Source organism: Plectropomus leopardus, chromosome 20, assembly GCF_008729295.1.
Source record: "Plectropomus leopardus isolate mb chromosome 20, YSFRI_Pleo_2.0, whole genome shotgun sequence".
In the NCBI taxonomy this organism is placed as follows: Eukaryota; Metazoa; Chordata; class Actinopteri; order Perciformes; family Serranidae; genus Plectropomus; species Plectropomus leopardus.
In genome coordinates, this window is record NC_056482.1 from 20,818,070 (window position 1) to 20,838,578 (window position 20,509).

The 20,509-nt window shown below is 37.6% G+C and overlaps 1 protein-coding gene across 1 annotated transcript in view; it reads right to left on the minus strand.

The window, feature by feature from the left end:
* Positions 1–5,108: 5,108 nt before the first annotated feature.
* il11ra (interleukin 11 receptor, alpha) overlaps positions 5,109–20,509 on the minus strand; it is a 49,049-nt gene continuing 33,648 nt past the window's right edge. The window contains exons 3-12 of the mRNA XM_042509198.1: positions 14,725–14,791; positions 13,793–13,959; positions 12,948–13,062; positions 12,398–12,561; positions 10,684–10,847; positions 10,043–10,187; positions 9,211–9,318; positions 7,493–7,598; positions 7,269–7,348; positions 5,109–6,546 (exon numbers count right to left, since the gene is read on the minus strand). Coding sequence (XP_042365132.1) covers positions 7,270–7,348; positions 7,493–7,598; positions 9,211–9,318; positions 10,043–10,187; positions 10,684–10,847; positions 12,398–12,561; positions 12,948–13,062; positions 13,793–13,959; positions 14,725–14,791 — 1,115 coding nt within the window. The 3' untranslated portion in view covers positions 5,109–6,546; position 7,269. The remainder of the gene's footprint in view (positions 6,547–7,268; positions 7,349–7,492; positions 7,599–9,210; positions 9,319–10,042; positions 10,188–10,683; positions 10,848–12,397; positions 12,562–12,947; positions 13,063–13,792; positions 13,960–14,724; positions 14,792–20,509) is intronic.

A 20,509-nucleotide genomic window follows, 5' to 3' on the forward strand; every position in this document is an offset into this window, starting at 1 on the left:
ACACCATAGCATAGACTGTAACAAAAATGCCCAAATACACCATGATATTGCATGTTGAAAAATGACCCCAAAAGCAAGACTATATTGTGGCAAAAATCTCAAAATATGGCATTTCCAAAAAACAGCTGAAAACCACATAAAATATCACGCAAAGATACGCCATAGCAAAGGATGTTGCAAAAAAAGGCCAAAATCACCATAAAATAGCATGTCCAAAAAAACCCAAACAATGCAATACTATAGCAGGGCAAAAAATGTCAAAATATGACATGTCCAAAAACTAGCTGAAAACCACATAAAAACAGCATGCAGAGACACGCCATAGCATAGATTATTGTAATTACAGCCAATAACATCATAACGTAGCATGTCGAAAATACGCCTGAAAATGCCATACTATAGTATGGCAAAAAATGTCAAAATACAGCATGTCCAAAAAACAACTTTCAACATGATGAATTTTACGTCAGGAAGAACACCAAGGAAATTTCATCCCAGTAATACATCTTAAAGGATCCTTTTTATAAAGACAAAAAAGAGCCATCTTAAGCATTTGGGATCCATCAGACACTGTCGCTATAAGACAATGGTAGCTTCGCAAGAGTCAAGAAGAAACAGGCTGCTACAGAAATTTGTTCATTCTTTGCACAAGCACAAAGCGTCAGAGAGACAACCAGTCCTCTACTGGCTTATCTGTTCAGAGGAATCACACTTTTAGCCTCACATCACAGGCAGACATATAAACCCTAAACTCAAAGCTGCCGGCCTTGGCTATTACTTGAACCAAGGCATAGAAAAAGAAAATCCCAAAAGCTACACATGTGATAAAATAGTATTTATTTCACAGACACATACCAGGACAGGAGGAAAAAACAGCTTATGGTGAAATCTGTGATACACATAAAGCAAAAAAAAAAAAAAAAAAATACTATGTACATCTGAGAATGGATGCCTGAGTGTAATTTGAGGTTTAAAAACTAAAACCAACAGGCTCCATCTGCCATCACATACTGCAGAGGAACATAGAGAGACTAAGAATACCACACGTGTCCACAAAACAGAGAAAACACCACTAGAGTGAAACAGAAAGGTGGCATTTCAAAGTTACGCACAGAGAGAAAATCTGAAATACAGAATGGGCAGGGTGAAAAACGTACTGCACACGACCCTCATAAAATTCAATCTGATGGATGGTTTATAAAATATGACCCACTAAAGTCTCTTAATCATAAAAAAAATCTGTTTAAACATTAATTTCTGACTTTTCATTTGTTCTTCAGATTGGAAAAAATAACTTTGTTACCCGTGAAACCAAGTAATTACAAAAAAAATGTCTCTCCTCATGTCAGGTTTTAGCACTTTTATATAGACTATATTAAAAAATGACTGCTAATATTTGTGTAGTTCTGCCATATTAAACAGCATACACAGGACTGAGGTTACAATGAGTGAGCAGGTTGCGGGTTTATCATCTTGATTAAGGTCACATTAACCAAATATTGAAGGCCTAAAAAAAGCATGGAAAAATGTATTCAATATCCTGGCACTGAAAGAAAGAAAAGCATTGAAGGAAATAGGCGCCTTAACATTCGGAGGTATTATAATGCTTAAAATAACATCTTACATTCATTCATTACTGGCCAATGCATTGCCAGTTAATGATTTTTAACTCCAGTTTAAAAGAATGAATTTGGGGTATGTTTTTCTTTTTTTTTTCTTTTTAGGTTTTGTTAATAGAACATTTCACTGCATGTAAATGTTTTCACAAGCTCCAAGCATCCAGATACTCTGATATCTTTGTGCTCAAATTTTACTCCAATTTCGACAGAGCTTTCCGTCAAATATAATTTCAATAATTTCAAAATGAAACACTTTGATTTTCTTTGTGAATGCTGCCAACAGAAGAGCCAGGGAAAAAAAGTCATTCATCGGACTGCAAAGAAATTAATAAAAAAATTAACATTAAAGTTAAGCGAATTGGATGAAGACAAGTTCAGTAAACACATTGTCCATACAGTAATCGTACAGTAACACAGCTTCATATAACTGGGGAGAAATACACAATGCTGGGAAAATTTTCCAGACATGGATTATCCTCAGTCACTAGTGCTATTTTTCTGTGGAAATCCACCTCATGTGCGATTTTAAATGGCAAATTTATTCTACTCAAACCTCAAAATACAAAGTATTTATTGACATTTGTTTTGATTGGATTCCTTTGAAGAAATATATCTTTTTTTTTAATTATTATTTTAGATCATTTTCCAGTTAAATAAAATGCATTTTTGTCTAATGGGTTTTCCAATTGAATTGGATACATTAAAACTACAGTTGATTCCTAATTTATCTTTTACAAATTAACACAAGACTGATTTAAACCATGTCTGAGAAACTTCTCCATGTTTTTTTTTCTCTACATACAAAAATCATTTATAATAACATACATGAAAAGTGTTTTTTTAAAGTGTGATATACAATAATATACATTAAAACAAAAAGCTTCAACTGGATCCATGCATAATATGTGGAGCTAGCTTGAGAGAACATACAGTCATCAAACTAGTAAAAGTTTGACTTAGATGCACCTTGTGTTTCTGATACAAACCACACAGTCAGTCAATCAATCAATTGATAACTACACAGCTTTGGATCAACAGATCATAACCACCGACCAACAGAAAGAGAAAGAAAGAAATATACTGTTTTTTTAATGCAAGCGCCCCACTCAAGCAGTAAAGGCCTTTCACTCCATCTGTTGCAGACAGTTAACCAGGACACAAGGTTTGTAGGAGTCGAAAGCAGAAACAAACCAGATATTCTGTATTGGATGTATTTGGGGTTTTTCAAATGACAAGCACAGGCCACCCACAAATAATTTCCACGAGTTAGTGGGACGTGAGACATGATTACAGTGAATGAGAATCATTCTTGTCAGTTTATCGCCTTGGTGCTCATCTCATGTTCACACCCACCAACCAACATGCTCTGATTCAGCTCCAAACACTCAGCTTTCACAAGATAAAACAAGAATCTGCCGATTCGTAGATGGATATATTCTCGATAAGTAAAGTCAAGTACAATCACTTTGTTCAGCTACAACAACACATTAACTTTACCGGTGATTCTAATTTACTACTGTAAGCTTACTGGTGCATACTGTTTCTTTTATACTGAATTTGGTGTACAAGAACTACTAAATGTTTCCATTGTTAACATCTCAGGTCTGTTTGATTAAGAGATGCTGGTAGTAGTGATTGTGAGAGCCTATTCACCATGTGAAAAGAGCCCGTGTCAACGTTAGCTGTGAGTTGCTCTGGTAAACTTTCTTTATCCATTTTCATTCCCATTCAAACTACACCTACGACAGCACTATACAGGAGACACCAAACATGTCTGTAAGACGAAATTATTTTTATAGAAAAAAAGTGCGTAATGGAATTTAAATTAGCTTTTAGCTTGCTAGCCTTTTCCTATCTTTTACATGAACCTCCTTGTTATTCGGGCTGGTAGATGTGGAGAATATCAGGATATGTTTTACCAAAAAGGGGTTATAGTAACTTTATTGGTGTATCAATAGACTGCTGTTAAGAGTTGATTAATAAATTAGTCAACAGACAAAAATTTTAATGATCTATTGATTATTTTAGTTATTTTAGTATTTGCTGGTTGCAGCTTCTCAAATGTGAGGATTTGTTGCTTTTCTCAATTTTAAAGCATTGTATGCTTGGTCAACAGATTTATTGTTAATGAAAATAATTGTCAGCCTTAGTCCAACAGTGGACATATTGCTGCTTTCTGGTACAAACCTCCTATCTCCAAAATTGCTATTTTTCAGGAATTAGAAAAAACACAATGGATCTATAAGGATCCAATGGAGACAGAAGGTTTAGTCACAAGCTTTTTTTAAATACATTATTGGTTGAGAAATGGTAAAACCCACGAATAGATGTAAAGGGGGAACAACAGAATTAATTTATGGATAAAAAAAGAAAATAGTGAAATGTGGAGATACGAGGTTCACGCTCGACAACGGCAATATTATGCATGTATTTTAAAATGCAAAACAGTTTACACGGTAAAGTAGAGGTGTAACGATGCAGAAATCTGAACTGATATGTATCAGTTCAAACAAGTGACAGCATCAACATCTATCATCATCTTTAAGACACACCTCTATGTTGCAATTCCCATGACATGTCTGTCACCATTTTCATCCAAGCTCACCTCCTTCCTACACATTCAAATAGTGCAAGCAGTCTATCACCAGGCAAACGATCATATCATTGTCCAAAAAAAAAAATCAATGTAATGTAGTATTGTGGTAAAATTTGAAAGCCAACACTTCTAAAGAAGCTTGTTTTTTTTCTGACCTCCTGTGATTTAACTTCTAAACTCTCTGCAGATGCAGGTGGATTCCTAAACCCTGGGACATCAGTTTTGGGTGTTGCTATAGGTGCAACAAAGTGCCCCTTGCACCACACCCCAATTGGTGCTGAGTATGATCACAGCTTAACATGGACTGAAACCTTCAACCACAGAGGGCAGCAAAACACTGTTTTTCAGCCTGGTGTTAAATTACTCTCCTAAACAGTGTTTCCCAACTGGTAGATCGCAGTTGAAATGTGAGTCGCTGGTCCATTCTGAATGGACCAAAAGTGACTTGAGACCATGACGAGTTTTTGAAAAACACCTAATTTTGAAATACAGTGAAATTCCTGCAAAGAGCTTTAATTTTAAAGTGACTTATCAAAAATAACAATAGGGCTAAGAGACTGTTCTTTATCAAAGGAGGGGGTGGCTGATTTTATTTTTGACCCTTCCCAAAGCTATTCATATTTTTCCTTGAGTTCACCTGAGGGTAAACGCATCGAATGTTCGTCCCACATGATGTGTTCAATGATTTTTATTTTTTATTTTGGTGGGCCTGTAGTTTGGAAGGCATATTAAAAAAATGTTTAGATAAAAAAAAATATTGCCATCAAATTAAGTCAAACAAACAAACAAAGTAAGTCGTCAGTTTTTTTTTTTTTTGTTAATGACCCAAAGATATTTTAAAGAAAAAAAAGGCAAATGTTTTTAAAAACTGGCTAAAATTTTAAAAGAGTGAGGATAAAAAAAAGCCAACATTTTTTTTTTCATAAAGAGGTCCAGGCTGAGCCCCCAATGTCCTAAAATCCTAGAGACGCCCCTGGTTTGAACTAACTGCACGTCATTCTTGCAATAAGTGTAATTTCATTGTGTTTTAAGCCCATGTGTCATTTACATTTTGTCAAATAAAATTGAATAGGTGGTCATTTCTGTTATGTTTTGTCCTTGAACTAATGACAAATGAGAAATCAGGACCCAGTGGCTGGACCAGCTGGGAACCACTGCTTTGAAGGTTGCATGTGTGAATTTTAAGAAATAAATTTATTGACACACATTGAAAAAAAAGTAATTAGGGCTTGTTTGAAGTCTAGACAGGACAGCTGAATATTTATGGTGTAATATTTTCTTGCTAACTAAGTATCTATGTTATGTCTTAATGCTGGTGGTTTGTGAAAGGCCATAATCTCTTTTCTTATCTCTCGCTCTCTCTATAGTAACAGTGGATGGATGGATGAATAGAAAGAGGTATAACAAAAGAAACAATAGAACACCGGTGCTAAAAACATCAGACAACACAACAAGCATATCATGCAACATAAAATGAAATAAAGTCTGCGAACCCACCCACCCTGAATCTTATTCTCCATGTCCATCCCTCAGGTCAGGAGCCAGTGATAGGCTGCTTCCTACCCCTCAGCTGAGACCATTAATGCCCAGAGTTGCTGCTTTGGCATCAGATGCACACACAGAGACTGGCAGTTATGCTTCCTTCACAGCATTGAGTCGGTCGGTCAGTCGGTGTAATAACGGACGCACATATTTTGTTACTTCTCACAATCAATCTAAAAAAAATAAAAGAACGTGAGGAGTTGTGGGTGGGAGAAGAGAGAAAAAATTCTCCCAAAAGAAACCTTCCCATTCCCACAAAAAAAATGTGTGTTCTCTTGTTTGGCAGCTGCACTTTCTGTCTGTAATTGTTGCTTAAAAGTTCAAAAAAATGTCACTCCTCTCCAAAAAGGGAGAGGAGTAAGTCCTCCTGAAGCAGCATTGGTTGTGAGTGAACTCAAATGTCCTGTTGCAGGGTCGCTCCTACAGTCTACTGAGGAGTGAGCTGCAGTGAAGTTGCTTAAGTGACCAAAAAGAAATAGAGTAGGGTCTTTTCTCCCATCCCCGTGGACATTAAGTAGAGTCTGCTGATGCATTATGGGTAGTACAGTTAGATGGGACCACTGAATATGTCCAGAGAAATGCTGCAAAACATACCCATCAGTCAGCGTTTCCACATTGGTCCACTTTACCCTACTCCATGGAGTTCCTTGGACCCTGGTTGGATCCTGGCTGATGCATTCTGGGTAATGTAGTGAAATATGGATGGTCAGCTTGCTACAGTGGTAAAAGCAGAGGCTGACTCATGGGAGGAGCCCTAGAACGGGCTGACGAGGAGAGGATCAAATCAATCTGAGGAGAGGAGAGGAGAGGAGAGACAAAAGGAAAGAAAAGAAAGGAAAAGAAAGGAAAGGAAAGGAAAGGAAAGGAAAGGAAAGTTGATGATAAAGCAGGAAGAGGTCAGAGAAAAGGAGACAGGACACGAGAATAGAGTGGAATAAAAACAGAAGAAAAAAAGCAACTTTAAAAAACACGTATAAATCATAACATAATTAAGCACTGCCTAGAAAATATGCATGCAAATAACAGAGCTGAATGAGAGATATGTGACATACTTACAGGGTTATAATCTGTGTGTGTGTGTGTGTGCGTGTGTGTGTGTGTTAGTTAGGCTTATAATCACAAGTTGGCTGGCTATCTGAAGGGTTGTCTGCATGTTGTTTATAGCAGCAACCATTTCAGTTCTTAAGGCAGAGCTTTGCTGTGCTCTTCTCACTGGCTCCACTCCCATTTGAGGGCATTTTGTGGTGCTCTTATAAATCAGAAAGAAGTGACACTTAATTAGGATTTTAATCAGCCTGGCGGCAGAGGCTGCTCTCCCTCCAGATGTCTATAACTATCAACCAAACAAGCTAAACTAAGAACATAAACAACCATGTGTGGTCAGCACAACACATGTGCAACAGGACAAATGTTAGAAGAGAATTTAATCATGAGAAGATATAGACAGACAAAAAATGCTTAAAACCCAAACACACTCAAGATGATCAATGTCTGTGATATGTGTGTCTCACATTAGATTGGCATGGACTTCATTTTGACCATGGAGGTGAGTTCCTGTTTGGTCACATGATCACGCCGCCTCTGCCTTACCCTGAAAATATAAAACACAAAATTAACAACAGCAAAAAAAATCCCTTAAAAAAAAACCTCAAATCTCACTCAAATACAGAGAAACTGAGAGAAACCACACAGCAGTGGCCTGTGGATGTGGGATACGTGAGTGTGTGTTTCTTACCACACGACAAAGATGAGGGAAAGGACGGTGGTGAGGATGACCACTGAGAACAAAACCAGCAGAATCACCAAACCCAAATTACTTTCATCCTCAGGATATACAGAATCTGAACGGGAAGAAAGAAAGGGAGAAAACAACTGGGGAGGTCAAAAAACAAGCAGGGTGGGAGATACAGAGAGAGAGTAAAAGCAATAGAGAAGAGGGTTGACTCAAAGATGAAAGCTTGGAAAGCAGGAAAACAGAGGAACAGATGTGCAATAGACAGATGTAAAAGTTTGGTAAGAATGAAGAAAAGTTGAAAACCAAAAACAAATATCGTTAAGAAAGAAGATGGACAAGAGGACACTGCTGAATGAGTCATCGCTCGATTGTCTTGTTATCAAGAGTTACAAGAGTTTTTTAAAAATATAAAAGCATGTATATTTTTTAACACTCGTTTCATCTTCCGTGTTTGTGTGTGTCTGAAACAAAATAAAGAGAGAAAAAAATGGTGTTATGTGTGAGTTCTCAAATTTAATTACTCCCTGGTGGTAAGTTAATTTTAAATGTGCCATTAAAGCTTTCACACAAACACTCATTCATCCTACTGAGAGGAGTAAACAACTCTGGTTCACACACACAAACAAGACAAAACATTGTGAACACTGAAACAAAGCTAAAAGCAGCATAACAGACACATATTATTGATAAAATGTGCAAAAACATAACAATTTATGGGCACATCTGCACATGACAGAGGACACGGACACACACACACACACACACACACACACACACACACACACAGACACACATATAAAGAGAAGACATCTGGTCCACAGCAGACCAGCTCAAAGAAATCTGACGGCATCAGTCACAGTGACTTTTAGCCTCTTCTCTCCTGCCAAAACTGTGTGTATTTGTCTGCTTGGACATACTGTATATGTGTGTGTGCATGTTTATACATGCATGCTTGTTGTGTGTATCCAGTATATTTTAGATGTACATGCTTGCTTGCTTTCCTCTGTTTTGCCCATGTATATGTGAGCTACTAGGCACTTAACTTTTCATCCAAGGTACATATTGTGGAGAACATAACACTCTGCAGGTACAATTTACTGCACTTATATGTAATTTGGTGATGAAGCGAGTCACATGGTACACTGCTGCTCAATCCAGAGTATAATAACAGTAAATAATGCCTGATTGCTGTATTAATGACTGATGCGGCTTCTTGTTTCTGCCAAATAATAAGGTAAAAATATACTTATCCTGCTGTTTGACCAGCTGTTCATCTTATCAGGCTCAAACCAAGACTGCATGATTGTAGACAAGCAACAAACAGCCTTGCTTTCAACTGATCCTCAACTTGTGTTGAAATGAGATAATAGATGTTTATGTTTTGAAAATAATAAAATAAGTTTAACTGGCATGTATTAACAGTAGAAGAAAAGTATTAGTTGTGGTAGAAGCCATACTAGTGATCCTAAACATATCAATACAAATTACAGTGATAGTAGAGTGTACTTTTAGCAGTAGTTGTAATTGTAACAGTAGCAGCTTTGGCTACTGTAGTAGAAACAACTGGGGTGGAAGAAGAAGCAGGATTCTTGGCAGAGCTGCTCATTATAATAGCAGTGACAGTAATTGGACTACTGTTGAGCTACAACGTAAACACATGCAGTGTGGGTGTTGCTCTGGAATAAAATCGCATCGCAATTATCATTTGAAATACTTACTGTGTGGCTTTGCAGTGGAGGTTTCAGGTTTTGTGTTGATGGGAAAAAAATATTCTGGAAATAATTCGTCTGGTGGGAGCTCCTCTGTAGTTTCAGGGGTGGAGGAGACTGTAGTATAAACAAAAACACACACACACACACACACACACACACACACATTATAGGGATTTAATCTAGTGAGTAACAATTAATATGCTCAAAGTAAAGACTGTTGGTAATGCTAAGATGATAGCACTTAGCACATAAATGAGCCATGATAAACAAGTCAGCTATTTTTCCTCCTAAGATTTGTTGCAAAAAAAAAAAGAAATCTATGTAGAGTCAATTAGTCAGCTTCATCTAGCCTACAGTAAGTCCAACATGCAGCAACAAGACTCCTTACTGGCACCAAAAAAAGAGATCATATCTCTCCTTCGCTGACTACCAGAGAAATACAAAACTGATTAGAGGAAACTCAGAAAATTATAATTATTTTTTTTAAATGGACTCCAGAGTTTCTTAAAATGTTTTGCTTTGTCTGACCAACCATACAAAACCCCAAGATATTCAGTTTATTAAACTATTAAGACAAGAAACAGCAGCAAGCCTCTACATCTGAGAAGCTTGAACCATTTTTTATGCTTAAAAAATGACTGAAATAATTGATAGAGTAGCGAAATAATTGGAATCATTTACCATTTATTCATAATTTGACTAATCTTTGCAGCTCTAGAAATATAACTATTGTGTTGTCATACTTTTATCTATATTGTGGTCTTTATTATCAAATTTGTAGAGTTTCAATTACTTTTCTCTATGTAAAAATCAGCATTTAGTATGTCTTCTTTCTGACCTTCCCAGGGCTTTACAAGAAGCAGGGGGCTCCATTCACTCCACTGGCTCTCAGAGTTCACCTCATCACGTGCTCGAATCTGAACCTGATGGAGATGCCCTGCCAGGGCGTCAAATATCACCACTGGACTCTCCTCAGAGTAAACCTGAATGATGGAGAAAGAGACAAGACAGGCGATTGTTTTTTGGCCTTATTGTGGGTTCTGAGTGACACACCAAGCAAAAAAACAGTAGACTAAAATTACGAAGACTCATCCACCCATTCACTTAGTCATCTGACACATGCCACATTTTGGTTAAAATTCAAAATCGAATTCGTATGTTTTTATGTTGTTACCTTTTTTTTTGTTTTAATTCCTTTGTTGGGAATAATCTTGTAAGAGCAACTACTGCATTACTCCTTCACAATATAACAAAGAGTTACATGACATGAATATGCTTATCAAAAATATTTTATTATAAGTTAAGCAACAATTTAGCACAAAAAAGTCATCAATTAGTTTGATGAGAAATCAACAGAAAAAAATCTTTCTTTAATACAAACAGTACACAGTGTAACAGTTTGAGGCTGTGCATGACTTCAATCGAGACTGTGAACCAACACTCAACACTGAGATGAAATCTTCGGCTTTGCTTACTAACCTCTGACCAGTAAACAGAGCCCTGCGGCCTGTATCTGATCTCAAATATGAGGGGGAAAGCATCATGCAGTGGCCAGGAAGAGGGAAAGTTCCACGAGACGATCAGCCGCTTTGGGTAGCCTTCGAACTCCTTCACCAGCAGTGACTCTGGAGGGTCTGGTTTTACTGCAAAGAAAAAAGAGAGAAACTTGAAACTACAAAATATGTTTTTAGAGGTCATGGTGACCTTGACCTATGACCACCAAAATTTAATCAGCTCATCTTTGAGTCCAAGTGCATGTTTGTGTCATATTTGAGGAAACTGCCTCCAGGCCTTTTTGAGATATCGCATTGATAAGAATCAGATGGATGTAAAGGTCACAGTGACCTTTTACTATTCGATTTTAATCAGTTTATCCTTAAATCAAAGTATTCTTGAGATGTTGCTTTCACAAGTGTACAGTGTGTGTATGGTGTGTACAAATGTACAGACAACCTGAAAAGAAAATGCCTCAGGCCTCAGCTGTTACCGGCACAGATGCATTACAACGAAAGTAATTTTTTGGTAGTTAGTATTTCCTCTGTGGTTGTCATATTATTTAAAATAAAACAAACAAAATATATATATATATATATATCAAATACAAGAGGGCAGGATGTATTAAATCAAACCAAATAATCTGTTCAGACATTTATGCTCATTTTCTTCACCTGGTTTGCTTTTAGATCAGTCCTTGTTTTTTATCTGAATGAATGATCCATCTTTGCAACTCCTTAATAATTACCATACTTTCCACAAACACATGACCTTGCTATTATTCAAAGTACCCATGTGCTCTCTGAATCTTATCCCACAGACTCTTATCTCTCTATTTATGTTTTGAAGTGAATTCGCACTTCTGTGACAAAAGTATACAGAGGCTGAGAAAAGCGTTGAGCACAATCCAATAAGCACACCAGCCGCTATGAAGACCATCCCAAGGACACTGCTCCAGAGCGTCAAGAACGTCATGCACACAGAGAAGCAGCAAAACAAGATAATTGAGGTCTTTATATGAGGACCGAAAGGGCAAGGCCATGACAGCAGGTGGGAAAAAAATTATGTGCAGCATTAGAAATCATGACATTTTATGTCTGTGGATGTACGTGTTGATGTGTTGAGTGCACAGGTCATTTTCTAAATAAACACTCTGCTTTATCTTTGCATCTGCCTGTTTGATGTTTCCATGTCTGTGTGTATCCCTGGATGTGCCTTGCAATGCTCCTGCAGTTTGTTGTTTATATGTCTAATATAAGTGTGTACTTGTGAAAATGTATATGCGCATAGAAATTTGGAGGGAAAGGGAGGACATGAAGCCTGTGTATGTCTAGTGATTTTTAGGCAATAGACGGAGAGTAGACAATTAAGATGCAACTAAGGCACGATGCTTGAACCTCTGAATTTGCAACGTTAGAAAAAGATGTTTTTTATGTCATAATTGGTCAAGAAAGAATATAAAAGACAAATCCAGCAATATTGCTAGTGATTCAAAATAGTAGTTTTTGAATAGTGCTATAGCCTGTTTCGTAGAGTTGGGTGTGGAGTGCTGGAAACAATAAAATACTGAACTGTCTGAGGAAAACAATGTCTAAGACATACAACCGTCATACAAATGTGTCCCTAAAATAAGAAAAACTATTTTAATCACTGCATTCCTGTGTGCATGCATGTGTGGGCATGTTTTATGTGATCTTACATAGCTCGTGTAGCTTAAAACGGACAGATGTTGTCTCAGACCCAAGGGCGTTGGTCTCTGTGACTCTTAGGGTATGGATGGTCTGCCAGAAGGCAGGATGATCTACATCACAGTGCTTGCGGGCGACGTCCACGACACATGGCCTCCACTCCTGACCAGTCCCCCTTTAGAACAAAACAGAAATTGCAAAACTCTGCATTCTGTTGGGTGAAAGACAACTTAAATGTGTGTTGAAAAATGCAGAGACATTATAACTAAGAGGTCATCACAGCTGAATACTTGAGTTTCTCCAGCTGACACTTGAAAAAAAGAGAGTTTGAGAAACACTGCTGTAATGCGTTGTGGTTAAAAGTTTCCACTGAATGCCATATGGCTGAGTGAAGACAGGAAGCAGAGCATAGACAGGGTTCACATTGGGATACGACTCACACTATACACACTTCATTCAAAATGTAACTCTGTGCCACACGCACTATAATTAGTTTTTTCATAGCTCATTCTGAATGTGACCTCAGGCGTTGCTGTTTCTCATGCAGTAACTTGCTCTTACCTGAGGGAGGCATTGTACTTGGCCGGCAGGAAGGTCTTTACCGATTCCACCCAGGAGCAGCGAACATGAGTGTGATTGGGCACTTGACAGGAAACGCTAAGCAGCCCAGGGGGGTCTGGGAAACAGAAGTCACACAGTTTATTTTAAGAACAGAGAGGGAGTTTGTTTTCTAAGTGCTCTGTTATCGGATATTTTAAATCTTTCTCCATCTTGTCCCGAAGGTCTAAAATGAACAGCTCTTTGCTCTGGTGTCGCTATCATGAACTAAAATATTTCAGGAGAAGCCTGGCTAGTACCATGGAAAAACTCCCTGTCCCTCAAAAGGAAGCCCACTTAGGGAGCCACTTCCTGTTTGAGACAGTTAAAGGAAATAGAGGGCTTTGTCTATGTGACGGCCGATAAGACCTGTTTCCTCTGAGGACCAGTAGCGTCATTCTGATCATCTCTGTTGTAACAAAATATCTTGTTGTAGCCAGAGGGCCAGCATAAATTAAATACTAAGAGAAGAAACTAATTCATTAAAAGAAGGTGGAAAAAAACAGCAAGCGTGTCGAGAAAGATACAGAGAGGAAAATGTGTGGAGAGAGAGAGAATGTGTGTGTAAGAAACAGAATATTATTTTATGCTTTTATGCTGAATTATCCATAGACTGTACTGCACTTTGAGGGACTGGGATGCTGCCAAAAACTCGAGGGACATCAGCATGCTCCTGCTGCAAAGAGTAGTATTTTAAAGCTTCGGTCCCATGGCGAGAGACTAAAAGTACGGCAGAAGCTGTTAAAAGCGTAATAACCGCTAAATTAGGCACTGTAAACCTGGACAAGTCACAGCACAACAACACTTACGGCCCAGCCTGAGTTTGACAGGGTGGAGGAGGAGCCCCTGGTTGTCATAGCAGCTGTAGTTGCCCTGCGCTGAGTGGTCGGCATGCAGCAGGACTAAGCTTCCATCTGATGTCACTTTATGCCATGGCAACGCTGAGCTGTGGTTGAGATGCCACACCACAGGTATCCTGGTTGGGATACATTGAAGTTTAGTTATTATGCTGGTGAGGACTTCACACATTTACCTGTAAGTCCTATGCTCAACCAAAGACTTAAACAAGAACTTCTCACATTAACATAAGCCACCACAACAAATTTTGCATGTAATTTATTGGTCACAAATTAATACAGTATTTTTAAAAATCAATACAGTACCACAAAATATAATATTGCGATTCTTGCGTATATCTATATTTTCATACAGTCCTAGTTAGTAGTAGAATCTTTGTTTTACTATGGTATTTGCTGACGAACACCTTAATTTTACATGTAGCATCTTATTGTTATTGTCGTTTATGGCTTCTATTCTCTTTGAAAAGATGGCATATATTAGATCTCTCAAATTAGATCATTTAGCCTCCCTGCAACTGCTTTAGCAATGCAGGCACTGCTTGACCCTTTGTACCACAATAATTTATGTTCTGTTACTTTAAAAAAAGAGAAAATAAAGTTGACTGTAAAATCATTAAAAAGGGCGGGATTGTTATTTTGACAATTAGTCAAAGCTATCTAATCTAAAGAAATACGCTCAATTAAGCATATAAATATAACTAGACGGCTGATTAATGCATTACATACAAATGCATATCACTATAACTTTTATGAAAAATTTGTTCCTGGATGACTCTTGAATGGAATATATGTAGCTGCTACATGGCCGTGTTGGAAATATATCTTTATCATCAGAAGACCAAGAAAAACAAAACACGCAGTAGGTATTTTTCTTTCCTTACCTGATTTGTGAGTTCCCGCATGCCAGTGTCACATTTGACCCCAAGCGCCCATACTGCACGTCTGACACTGAAAACACAGACATCACGTAAAATATTTAAGCACAATGCTATCTGGCTTAAAGACACTGCACAATCTGACATACCATGTGTCTGCATTGTCTGTGTCAATGTGATTTAAGCGCCACCATTTACAGTCGAGTCAACTGTATCACAAAACATGACCATACAAGGTTTGGGATCCTGCAGACACTAAGCTGAGGAGACTTTGGCACACAGTATAAAGCTGCTCCAGTGTGTTTTATTTTACTCAAAGTTTATTATTATCACATTAAAATATTATTTCTGTGTACCAGCAAATCCACTTTAAGATCTCTTCAATAATAGATTAAGATATTGATATCAACATTTAAAAAAATAAGCTTTCATAATGCAAAAAGTTAGAAGTGCTGCTGATCCATTTGGAATAAATCTGTTTGGACAACTGAGCTGCTTTCTGCTCACTGTCTTAATTTGGCTGGCCATATGATTTTTTCACTGACTTCCCAGAAGATTCAACATCATCTCGTGCCCCCAGCCTTTACTTCTCGAAGACCCAAACTAAACAAATGACTACTAGTGTACTATTGATTTTGGAAAAGAGGACTGAACAAGATACACACTGACACAGTGTACCTTGTTCAGTCCTCTAATTTTTTGAAAAATCATCTTTTTCTCATTCTAGCATTGCAGATAAATATAAAGCTAAGTAGCATGTGTGTGATCCTGTGCAGAATGTGGTTATTGAGGTCAGTTAGTCTAAATCTTCATTTTGCCATATAAAGTTAAAAAGCCAGTATTAGTTTCACAGTTTTGAGAAATGTGGATTTTCCTGTTGAAAAGCTTGACTCATTTTGACAAAAATAAATTAAAAGATAAAGTTTTTTTGTGTAAATGTTTGTGGTAATTGAGGCCTCACAAGTTCAAATTTAAAAGTATTTAATGACTTTTAAGCCTAATATGTATTTAACTAAATTTTGAAATTTTAAGACACCCTGTTATTTCTGCTCCAAATCATCTGTAGAGGTATCTAGCCATGCAAATAGCTTTGGTGTTATCTGCTGTGGTTTTGAGATTTCCATCTCAGAGATTTCTGTCTCCACCCTTATACAATGGTGGGGGGTAAAAGGAATTTTGTTTGTGGTGCTCATATCATTACAGAATTACATTTGAAAAACTCAACAAGAAAAATGCCAAAACTACTACTCATGCTGTTTGCAATTATAGTTTTTTAAAACCATTACAGCAGGACAAACACGACTCCATGTTCCTCCACAGACTGGGATGGCAGCAAACATTTCAGACATGATATCTATTAAAGCTCCCGGTGAATTAACCATGTAAGGGTTAAGTTTAGTATTTTTCCATCAGAACCCTATTTTCACATGTTTTTGTGTCGAAATGACATTCATTTTTGAAATGGATTAAATATTGAGCATGACCACTGCAGATGGCAACAGCAAAACAGGCTGTGATGTAACAACCTAGGACATGATCACATTATCAAGGTTTGTCCACTAAAATGCATGTTTTTGTCACCGATAGGCTCAGATTGTTATTTTAAGTATCTGAAAACTTATGGAAAGTATTCCATTAGAAACAGTCCTAAGATATTTTTTGTAAAGCAGGAACAGCCCCAAAATTGCTATGTCTAAACCCACCAGACCTCTAAAAATAATAAGTAATTTAGTCATTGTAAAACACACTTCATTCAAAGTTGACAGAAACAAAATTAAACTCACAAAAAAGCCCTATCTGTGTTCATCTTTCCATTGTTACAACAATAAGAAACTCTGGTTTCATTAAAATAAACCATTAATCACCCAGTTAGATGTGAAAAACGCTGGCTCTATACATGCCAAAATTCATGTTTATTTAAATGTAGCCTGGTGGGAAAGGCTATGGCAATTTCAAAGCTGTTTTTGATAAACAAAAATGATCTTACTCTTAAACAGAAAGATAGACGTCTGTAGGGATCCCTTTCTTTAGTCGTGAGAAACTTAAAACAATTCGAGCCTGTTAGTGGCAAAATCAAATACTTTTAGCAGACATAAATAGACAGCGCAAACATGCCCCGAGTGGTTACATTCAAGCCTGTTTTGTCTCCGTCGGCTGCAGCACTCTTGATCACTGCTGGACCAGTCTAAAAAAAATTTGATTCCATCAGCCAAAAACATTGGAAAATAGGGGCCAAGTGTAAAAATACCAATCTTACCCTTTAATATGCGAGCTGGGTTGCTGTAGCCACATAGTTTTAGAGCTTAATGGGTCACAAAATGTTACAGATTTATTACCCAAAACAGTTTATACATATCCATTAATTTATCTAACCATATTAGACAAAGCTGATAGACCACATACTGTCAATTAGTTGTGAGGAGCGCTTCATTGAACAGAATTTCTATCAATAACTTAAAGAACGAGAAAGAACCCACTAAACTGTTACTTTCAATCACACAAGGTCGAATGTTGGTGTAGATTTGAAGCAATACTAAGTGCAGTGTATACCTGAGCAAATATTTGTGGTGACTGCAGCAAGTTGCCAAGTTGATACTCTATCGGCAGTATGCGAGTGTGCATGTGTGCATGTTTTGCTTGGCTACACTATATGAAAGCTGGCTTTTACAGTAGATCTGGAGTGGAAAAACATCACTTTGACTGCCAGTCTGCCACGCACACACCTTCATTAATTCTCAACCTCAATCACTCAGGCATGCTCACTCCCCGCTGGCCTCTCCTCCCTCAGTAACAAACAATTTGCCCCAAGTTTGGGTTTTGTTTTTCTTCATTTTTCGCACAAACCTTTCTTTCTGCCACAAGACTGGCTGGTGCTGAAGCGGTATCACGAAGGATAACAACCTAAAACATTAAGTTGGGTCTTGAAATGTGATTTTGTTGTTTACATCTGTAAGGCTCGAGGGGACCAGGCAGGTGAAGGAGGGGAAACTTTTCAGGGATGTTATTTAATTTGCTGTATTGGTATATTTATGTTAGTTTTCCCTGCTGCAATAACCTCATGTACCCTTCAGGGACCAACTTTGTTAATCCTAAATTAAATTTTACACATGCACAAGTTAAAGGCTTCACTGAAGGTCTTTTAATACTTGGTTTTCACTCGCACCTAAAGCTCGCTGTTCTGGACTTTCTGTTGTTGTTTTAGGGGCTGTGCAAAATGAAACAGCTGGGGAAAAGAGCAGCAAAGTGCTCCGCAGTGATTTTGTGGTTGCATTTATGTTTTTAAGTGGAGGAAACACACTTGAAAGGAGGACAATGAAACCTACTGAGAGTTTTTAAATAAGTGCATAGAAGCCTGTTCATTCTGCTACGGTGTATATGGGAAACAATTAATCTTACGTAAAACAAGACATGGTTAATAAATCTGAGTTACCAAAACAGCCTTGATTCATGAGCTGCTGCAAACACCTTGCTCTTCCTGATCCTTTTTTATATCAAAGAAAATATTTTTGTTTCATATTTCCATTGTTCTGTCCACTTTTGCTCTTAATCGGGATGACATTTTTATCAGTAAGTTAATAGCTGAGTTCAGGGAAATAATGTGACACGACAGAGAAAAAGACTAGACAAACCATCACACACTCCAGCAGACCCAATTAATTAACCCTTTGAAATCTGGATTGATATCAGTTTTCTTGTGTTGCATTCAGAGGGGGGGGGGCAATGACCAACTGGACAAGAAATGTCCTGCAAATCATGAGAAAGTAGTAAAATATGACAAGAAAATAACGTGGGAGGTTTATTTGAAAATGATCCAAGGGACAAGAGCCCATATACAATTAGAAAAAAAATGTTACAGAACAAAAATGTATACATACATATATTTTTTTTTTTTGCATTTTTTTCCAGGTCACTTTCTTCTTTTCTTTTTTAATTATCTATTTATTTATTTTATTTATTTTCAGGTAATTTTCCTGTATTTTCTTTTTCTTTTTTTTTTTTTTTTTACTAATTTCAAACAAATTTTTGTCTTGTTATGTTTCACAATACATTTGTCCTATGCTTTTAATCAACATAATTAGCTCAGGTTTTAAAGGGTATTTTTTGGTCTCACCTTCAAGAGTGAGCCCACCAGAAATCCTGATTCAACTGCATTTTTTCTCACTAACATTGGGATTACAATTTCTGTTGTGGTTTCTTTTCTATAAATTACACAACAAGAATGCATTTGTGGTCTTTCTAGTATAAAACAAGCTATGACTGTGTCACGCATGCTGTACCTTTTACTTTTTACACAGTCAGTCAGTATGATTAGGACACTAAATATAATCATGACACAAAAGTGACACCGTATCTTTTGATAACAGCTTATTAGTTAGCCTGTTGTAGCAATGATGACAAACTACTGGTGAGTCATGTCTGACAATGCTGTGATATCACACTGAATACTACTATAATACCTGACTTTTAAGTGCTCTGCACTGTAACTCTCTGCATTAGTGTTAGCTTCACTGTATGGCAGAGTGAGCTGCTCCATAGGCTTGAATTCTCAGGTTTACCAGCAACTAAGGCTGGGTATCGGTGTTCAATTTCTTTAAGGTATTGGCTAAAATAACCCAGTGCCAAGTAGTATTAAAACTTCTAAAGTCACAAGGCATTTAACAAATTACTTTTTGTATGATTTTGTTGGCAGCCATAGACTGTAAATAAAGATGGGCAACGCATCCCCACCCACCCCGGGTATGCCTGAGTGAGGTTAAAATATCCAGGATAGAAGCGTTGCCATCTTGCGAGGGTGATGTCATTGGGAGGCCGCCATCTGCGCAGTAGTGATATCCGTGCATGGATTGGCTGTCATGGCTGTCATTCGAGGCGGAAAAGCTCCCTTTTGTATAATTTAATAACACAACTGCAAGCTTATTAATATCACTTTAAGGGTACTGGTATTGGTACTGTATTGTTATTGTTTAAATGATAAACAGCCCCACCAGCAACTGTTGTCATTACCCAAAACTTAAATTTGCTGGAGTTAGAAAAAAAAGAAATGTTACTTACTGTCATTTATAATGGTTTTTTTTATTATTATTTCTCCCTCCATGTCAATCTTTCCTTACATCTCAATCTTTTTATTCAATGCCTCTGTTGCCAGTTTAACCAGGTTTTCTTTATGCCTTTAACCACCAAAAATACAAACACACACACTTACTCACATACACTCACACACATACTCCCCTCCCTCTGCTTCTGCTACCTGGGGCCTTGGTGCATTGCAAAGAGTTGGCTGCTCTGAATGTGTGTATTCATGTTTTATTGGCAGTGAAGTACATTATTCCCCAAACCCGCAGCGTTCCACTCATATCTGATTCTGCTTCTGGCAAAAGGGCCCAGACATGTGCGCACCCACACACACACACACCCACACACACACACACACACACAAAAACCACATATGCATAAAAACCACATATGCACGCACGCACGCAAGCTCGTACACACACACACACACACACAGAATAATTCACGCAGGAAAGCTGCAAGTTTCTCCTGACATTGAAATCAGATGGCAGGGTGGACACAGAAATTGCAAGCTGGATGAAACTCAGTACTTTCCAAACAATAAAAAAAAGTACTGTGGGGCTGCCGTAGGGTAAAATTAATGGGAGGGGAAAACTTTGACAGTTTCACCTGAAGGGCCAAGGTCGAGTGTTCTTATTGTTGGAGGGATTAATTTTGGCTGATTTTAGAAGGAGATACAGTAATGGAGAGAGGTATAAAGAGGTGCAAAGGGACTGAA